The sequence below is a fragment of the Lampetra planeri genome, chromosome 77, assembly GCF_965212315.1.
Source record: "Lampetra planeri chromosome 77, kcLamPlan1.2.h2, whole genome shotgun sequence".
NCBI lineage: Eukaryota > Metazoa > Chordata > Hyperoartia > Petromyzontiformes > Petromyzontidae > Lampetra > Lampetra planeri.
The window spans coordinates 7,591-15,000 of record NC_136182.1 but is presented as its reverse complement, the minus strand read 5'-3'; the positions used below and the strand labels follow the sequence as shown (position 1 = coordinate 15,000).

Here is a 7,410-nt window from a genome sequence, read left to right as displayed (position 1 = left end):
CGGTGGTGGTGGTGATGGCGGTGGTGGTGGTGATGGCGGTGGTGGTGGTGATGGCGGTGGTGGTGGTGGTGATGGTGGTGGTGGTGATGGTGGTGGTGGTGGTGATGGCGGTGGTGGTGGTGGTGATGGTGGTGGTGGTGGTGATGGCGGTGGTGGTGGTGGTGGTGATGGCGGTGGTGGTGGTGATGGCGGTGGTGGTGGTGGTGATGGCGGTGGTGATGGTGGTGGTGATGGCGGTGGTGGTGGTGATGGCGGTGGTGGTGGTGATGGCGGTGGTGGTGGTGATGGCGGTGGTGGTGGTGGTGATGGTGGTGGTGGTGATGGTGGTGGTGGTGGTGATGGCGGTGGTGGTGGTGGTGATGGTGGTGGTGGTGGTGATGGCGGTGGTGGTGGTGGTGGTGATGGCGGTGGTGGTGGTGATGGCGGTGGTGGTGGTGGTGATGGTGGTGGTGGTGGTGATGGCGGTGGTGGTGGCGGTGGTGATGGTGGTGGTGGTGGCGATGGCGGTGGTGGTGGTGGTGGTGATGGCGGTGGTGGTGGTGATGGCGGTGGTGGTGGTGGTGATGGTGGTGGCGATGGCGGTGGTGGTGGTGGTGGTGGTGATGGCGGTGGTGGTGGTGATGGTGGTGGCGGTGGTGATGGTGGTGGTGGTGGTGATGGTGGTGGCGATGGCGGTGGTGGTGGTGGTGGCGATGGCGGTGGTGGTGGTGATGGCGGTGGTGATGGTGGTGGTGGTGGTGATGGCGGTGGTGGTGGTGATGGTGGTGGTGATGGCGGTGGTGGTGGTGGCGATGGCGGTGGTGATGGTGGTGGTGATGGTGGTGGTGGTGGTGATGGCGGTGGTGGTGGTGATGGTGGTGGTGATGGCGGTGGTGGTGGTGATGGCGGTGGTGGTGGTGGTGATGGTGGTGGTGGTGGCGATGGCGGTGGTGGTGGTGGTGGTGATGGCGGTGGTGGTGGTGACGGTGGTGGTGGTGGTGGCGATGGCGGTGGTGATGGTGGTGGTGGTGGTGATGGCGGTGGTGGTGGTGATGGTGGTGGTGATGGCGGTGGCGGTGGTGGTGGCGATGGCGGTGGTGATGGCGGTGGTGATGGCGGTGGTGGTGGTGGTGGCGATGGCGGTGGTGGTGGTGATGGCGGTGGTGATGGTGGTGGTGGTGGTGATGGCGGTGGTGGTGGTGATGGTGGTGGTGGCGGTGGTGATGGTGGTGGTGGTGGTGATGGCGGTGGTGGTGGTGATGGTGGTGGTGATGGCGGTGGTGGTGGTGGTGGTGGCGATGGCGGTGGTGGTGATGGCGGTGGTGATGGTGGTGGTGGTGGTGATGGCGGTGGTGGTGGTGATGGTGGTGGTGATGGCGGTGGTGGTGGTGGCGATGGCGGTGGTGATGGTGGTGGTGATGGTGGTGGTGGTGGTGATGGTGGTGGTGGTGGTGATGGTGGTGGCGATGGCGGTGGTGGTGGTGATGGCGGTGGTGATGGTGGTGATGGTGGTGGTGATGGTGGCGGTGATGGTGGTGGTGGTGATGGTGGTGGTGATGGTGGTGATGGTGGTAGTGATGGTGGTGGTGATGGTGGTGGTGATGACGGTGGTGATGGTGGTGATGGTGGTGGTGGTGGTGATGGTGGCGGTGGTGGTGATGGTGGTGGTGGTGGTGATGGTGGTGGTGATGACGGTGGTGATGATGGTGGTGGTGGTGGTGATGGTGGCGGTGGTGGTGATGGTGGTGATGGTGGTGGTGATGGTGGTGGTGGTGGTGATGACGGTGGTGATGGTGGTGATGGTGGTGGTGATAGTGGTGATGACGGTGGTGATGGTGGTGATGGTGGTGGTGGTGATAGTGGTGGTGGTGGGAGTGGTGGTTTGTGGTGATGTTCTTGTTGTTGTTGATTGTTGTTGTTGGTTGATTGTTGTGGTGGTTGTTGTTGTTGTTGATTGTTGTTGTGTCCAGGATGCGGGTGCTGGAGCTGCGTCAGGTGCTGCGTATGGGTACGAGAGCCGCCAGCCTGGCCACAGCTGTGAGGGGTTGAATATTGGGGGGGAGGGGGAACTCACGGTGAGGGAGAGTGATCAACGAATCACCATCACCTCCACCACTCCTCCACGTCCTCCACCCTCCACCACTCACACAACCCTCCACCCTCCACACCACTCTCCACCCTCCACCCTCACACGTCACCCTCCACCACTCCACCACTCACCTCCACCCTCCACACTCCTCCACTCACACGTCATCCTCCACCCTCCACCACTCCTCCACCCTCCACCCTCCTCCACTCACACGTCATCCTCCACACTCCACCACTCCTCCACCCTCCACACTCCACCACTCACACGTCACCCTCCACCCTCCACCACTCCTCCACCCTCCACCCTCCACCACTCACACGTCACCCTCCACCCTCCACCACTCCTCCACCCTCCACCCTCCACACTCCTCCACTCACACGTCATCCTCCACCCTCCACCACTCCTCCACCCTCCACCCTCCTCCACTCACACGTCATCCTCCACACTCCACCACTCCTCCACCCTCCACACTCCACCACTCACACGTCACCCTCCACCCTCCACCACTCCTCCACCCTCCACACTCTTCCACCCTCCACCCTCCACCACTCACACGTCATCCTCCACACTCCACCACTCCTCCACCCTCCACACTCCACCACTCACACGTCACCCTCCACCCTCCACCACTCCTCCACCCTCCACACTCCTCCACCCTCCACCCTCCACCACTCACACGTCACCCTCCACCCTCCACCACTCCTCCACCCTCCTCCACCCTCCACCACTCACACGTCACCCTCCACCCTCCACCCTCCACCCTCCACCACTCCTCCACCCTCCACACTCCTCCACCCTCCACCCTCCTCCACCCTCCACCCTCCACCCTCCACCACTCACACGTCACCCTCCACCCTCCACCACTCCTCCACCCTCCACCCTCCTCCACCCTCCACCACTCACACGTCACCCTCCACCCTCCACCACTCCTCCACCCTCCACCCTCCACCACTCACACGTCACCCTCCACCCTCCACCACTCCTCCACCCTCCTCCACCCTCCACCCTCCACCCTCCACCACTCACACGTCACCCTCCACCCTCCACCCTCCACCACTCCTCCACCCTCCACACTCCTCCACCCTCCACCCTCCACCACTCACACGTCACCCTCCACCCTCCACCACTCCTCCACCCTCCACCCTCCACCACTCACACGTCACCCTCCACCCTCCACCACTCACACGTCACCCTCCACCACTCCTCCACCCTCCACCCTCCACCACTCACACGTCACCCTCCACCCTCCACCCTCCACCACTCACACGTCACCCTCCACCCTCCACCACTCCTCCACCCTCCACCCTCCACCACTCACACGTCACCCTCCACCCTCCACCACTCCTCCACCCTCCACCACTCACACGTCACCCTCCACCCTCCACCACTCCTCCACCCTCCACCCTCCACCCTCCACCACTCACACGTCACCCTCCACCCTCCACCACTCCTCCACCCTCCACCACTCACACGTCACCCTCCACCACTCCTCCACCCTCCACCACTCACACGTCACCCTCCACCACTCCTCCACCACTCCTCCACCCTCCACCACTCCTCCACCCTCCACCACTCACACGTCACCCTCCACCCTCCACCACTCCTCCACCCTCCACCACTCACACGTCACCCTCCACCACTCCTCCACCACTCCTCCACCACTCCTCCACCCTCCACCCTCCACCACTCACACGTCACCCTCCACCCTCCACCACTCCTCCACCCTCCACCACTCACACGTCACCCTCCACCACTCCTCCACCACTCCTCCACCCTCCACCCTCCACCACTCCTCCACCCTCCACCACTCACACGTCACCCTCCACCCCTCACACGTCACCCCGTGTCCCTCACCCCCCCCCCGTCTCACCCCCCCCCCCGTGTCTCCCCCCCCCCCGTGTCTCACCCCCCCCCCCGTGTCTCACCCCCCCCCCCGTGTCTCACCCCCCCCCCCCCCCGTGTCTCACCCCCCCCCCCCCGTGTCTCCCCAGGCCTGTCCGCGTGGGGAAGTTGTCTCAGAAGCAGCGCAAGATGGCCGCTTTGTCTCCACGAGACTCTGCGGACACGGAGCGGTCGGACAAGGCGGACACGGCGGAGACACGCAGCTTCCGAGGATGGTACCAGCAGCACCATCACTGCCACCACCATCAGCATCATCATTGCCATCATCATCAGCACCATCACTGCCATCATCATCGCCATCATCATCACCGCCATCATCATCATCGACATCATCATCATCGCCACCATCATCATCATCGCCATCATCATCATCATCATCACCGCCATCATCATCGACATCATCATCATCGCCACCATCATCATCATCACCGCCATCATCATCATCGACATCATCATCGCCACCATCATCATCATCGCCATCATCATCATCATCACCGCCATCATCATCGACATCATCATCATCGCCATCATCATCATCGCCATCATCATCGTCACCATCATCATCGCCACCATCATCATCATCACCACCATCATCATCGCCATCATCAACATCAGCATCATCATCGCCATCATCATCACCATCATCATCACCGCCATCATCATCGCCATCACCATCATCATCATCATCATCGCCATCATCATCGCCATCATCGACATCATCATCACTGCCACCATCATCATCATCACCACCATCATCATCGCCACCATCATCATCATCACCATCATCATCATCGCCACCATCATCATCATCACCGCCATCATCATCATCGCCACAATCATCATCATCGCCACCATCATCATCGCCACAATCATCATTCCCATCATCATCATCGCCACCATCATCACTGCCACAATCATCATCACCATCATCATCAGCATCATCATCGCCATCATCATCACTGCCACAATCATCACTGCCACAATCATCATCACCATCATCCCTGCCATCATCATCATCGCCATCATCATCATCAGCATCATCATCATCGCCATCATCATCGCCACCATCATCATCGCCATCATCATCAGCATCATCATCACTGCCATCATCATCACTGCCACAATCATCACTGCCACAATCATCATCACCATCATCCCTGCCATCATCATCATCGCCATCATCATCATCAGCATCATCATCATCGCCATCATCATCGCCACCATCATCATCGCCATCATCATCAGCATCATCATCACTGCCATCATCATCACTGCCACAATCATCATCGCCACAATCATCATCGCCGCCATCATCATCATCGCCATCATCATGGACAGCAGCATCAACAACAACCGCCATTCGCCACTAAGTGGCGGTGACGTCACCACGACGCTTGTGCCAGGCCATGTGCACCTTGAGGCTACCACGTGAAGTGTCGAACGCCCGCTGGCAGGAGGTCACCCACCCACCCACCCACACTGACCCACCCCCACCCACCCACACACACTCACCCACACACCCACCCACACACCCACACACACACCCACACACCCACCCACACACCCACCCACACACCCACACACCCACCCACACTCACACACTCACCCACATACACACTCACCCACCCACACTCACCCACCCACACACACACTCACCCACCCACCCACACACATTCACCCACCCACCCATCCACACACACACATTCACCCACCCACCCATCCACACACACTCACACCCACCCACACACACACACTCACACACCCACCCCACACTCACCCACTCGCACACACTCACCCACACACACACATCCACCCACCCATCCACACACACTCACCCACTCACCCATCCACACACACTCACCCACCCATCCACACCCACCCACCCACACTCACCCATCCACACACACTCACACACCCACCCACACTCACACACCAACCCACCCACACACACTCACCCACACACACACACACACACCTGGTCTCACACCCTCCCCCCCCCCCACCCCCCACCACCCCCACCACCCCCACCACCCCCCAGGTCTGTCCCCGCGTCTCCGGACAGCGTCCCGTCACTGCGAGATGTTATGAGACAAGAGCAGTCGGACAACAACAACGACAACCACAACAACGAGGCCACTCCACCACCACCACCACCACCCACCACCACCGCGTGGAGTCGGGGAGACAACGGCCGCATCAACCCCCACCTCGCCCCCCACGTGACCCCCCCCCCACGTGACCCCCCCCCACGTGACCCCCCCCCACGTGACCCCCCCCCACGTGACCCCCCCCCCACCCTCGCGTCCGCTCCCTGGTCTCCATCCAGGAGGAGGAGCTGAGGGCTGAGCGAGCGTTGATCTCCACCCGGGACAAACCCCTGGAGCTCATACAGGTGGGACACGCGGGGTGGGGGGGGGTGGGACACGGGGGGTGGGACACGGGGGGTGGGACACGGGGGGTGGGACACGGGGGGTGGGACACGGGGGGTGGGACACGGGGGGTGGGACACGGGGGGTGGGGACACGGGGGGTGGGGACACGGGGGGGTGCTCGCTAACAGCACTTGCCCGGACAGTCTGTTAAGGCTACACGGGGGACCTCTGTCTTTGTTCTGTCGATGTGTCTGTGTCTGTGTGTGTCTCTGTGTGTGTGTCTCTGTGTGTGTGTCTATCTCTAATGTGTGTGTGTCACTGTGTGTGTGTGTGTGGGGAGCGGTAGTGTAGTGGTTAGCGCGCTGCGCTATGAACCTGGCGACACGAGTTCGATTCCCGCTCACGGCCAACACCAGTGACGATTATCTGAACCGGTCCCGGCCTCCCCTAGGTCGACTCAGCCTCAAATGAGTACCTGGTGCGGTGTGTAAACATCGTCACTGGGGAGACAAAGGCGGTCGGGCGTGGTGCTGGCCACCCACCCCCTCGTGTACCGTTCTGGCCTTCATAGGTGCTCGCTAACAGCACTTGCCCCTACAGTCTGTTAAGGCTATACGGGGGATCTTTATCTTTGTGTGTGTGTGCAGCTGGAGGAGAGGGCGCTGCAGGAGCTGCTGAGTCTCTACGCGCTTCGCTTCCCTCGCGACTCCATCCACGCGGCACGTGCAGAGACCCCACTCACCTGGAGCCCACCTCAGTGGCACTCACACTGATACACTCACTACTCACTCACACTGATACACACTCACACTACACACACACTACACACACACACTACACACACACACTCACACTACACACTCACACTACACACTCACACTGCACACACACTCACCATCCACGCGGCACGTGCAGAGACCCCACTCACCTGGAGCCCACCTCAGTGGCACTCACACTGATACACTCACTACACACACCACCACCACTCACACTACACACTCACACTACACACACACACTACACTCACACTACACACTCACAACACACACCACCACTCACACTACACTCA

At 61.1% G+C, this 7,410-nt stretch overlaps 1 protein-coding gene and 1 long non-coding RNA gene across 2 annotated transcripts in view; both read left to right on the top strand.

The window, feature by feature from the left end:
- The window catches only part of LOC144738068 (uncharacterized), a 23,455-nt gene extending 21,427 nt beyond the window's left edge, over positions 1-2,028 (top strand). The window contains exon 16 of the mRNA XM_078620977.1: positions 1,950-2,028. Within this exon, the coding sequence (XP_078477103.1) occupies positions 1,950-2,028 (79 nt within the window). The remainder of the gene's footprint in view (positions 1-1,949) is intronic.
- A 4,233-nt stretch (positions 2,029-6,261) lies between these two features.
- LOC144738111 (uncharacterized) lies at positions 6,262-7,116 on the top strand. Its single transcript, XR_013589137.1, has 2 exons — positions 6,262-6,362; positions 6,989-7,116. It is a non-coding gene; the product is annotated as an uncharacterized LOC144738111 (long non-coding RNA).
- Positions 7,117-7,410: the final 294 nt, after the last annotated feature.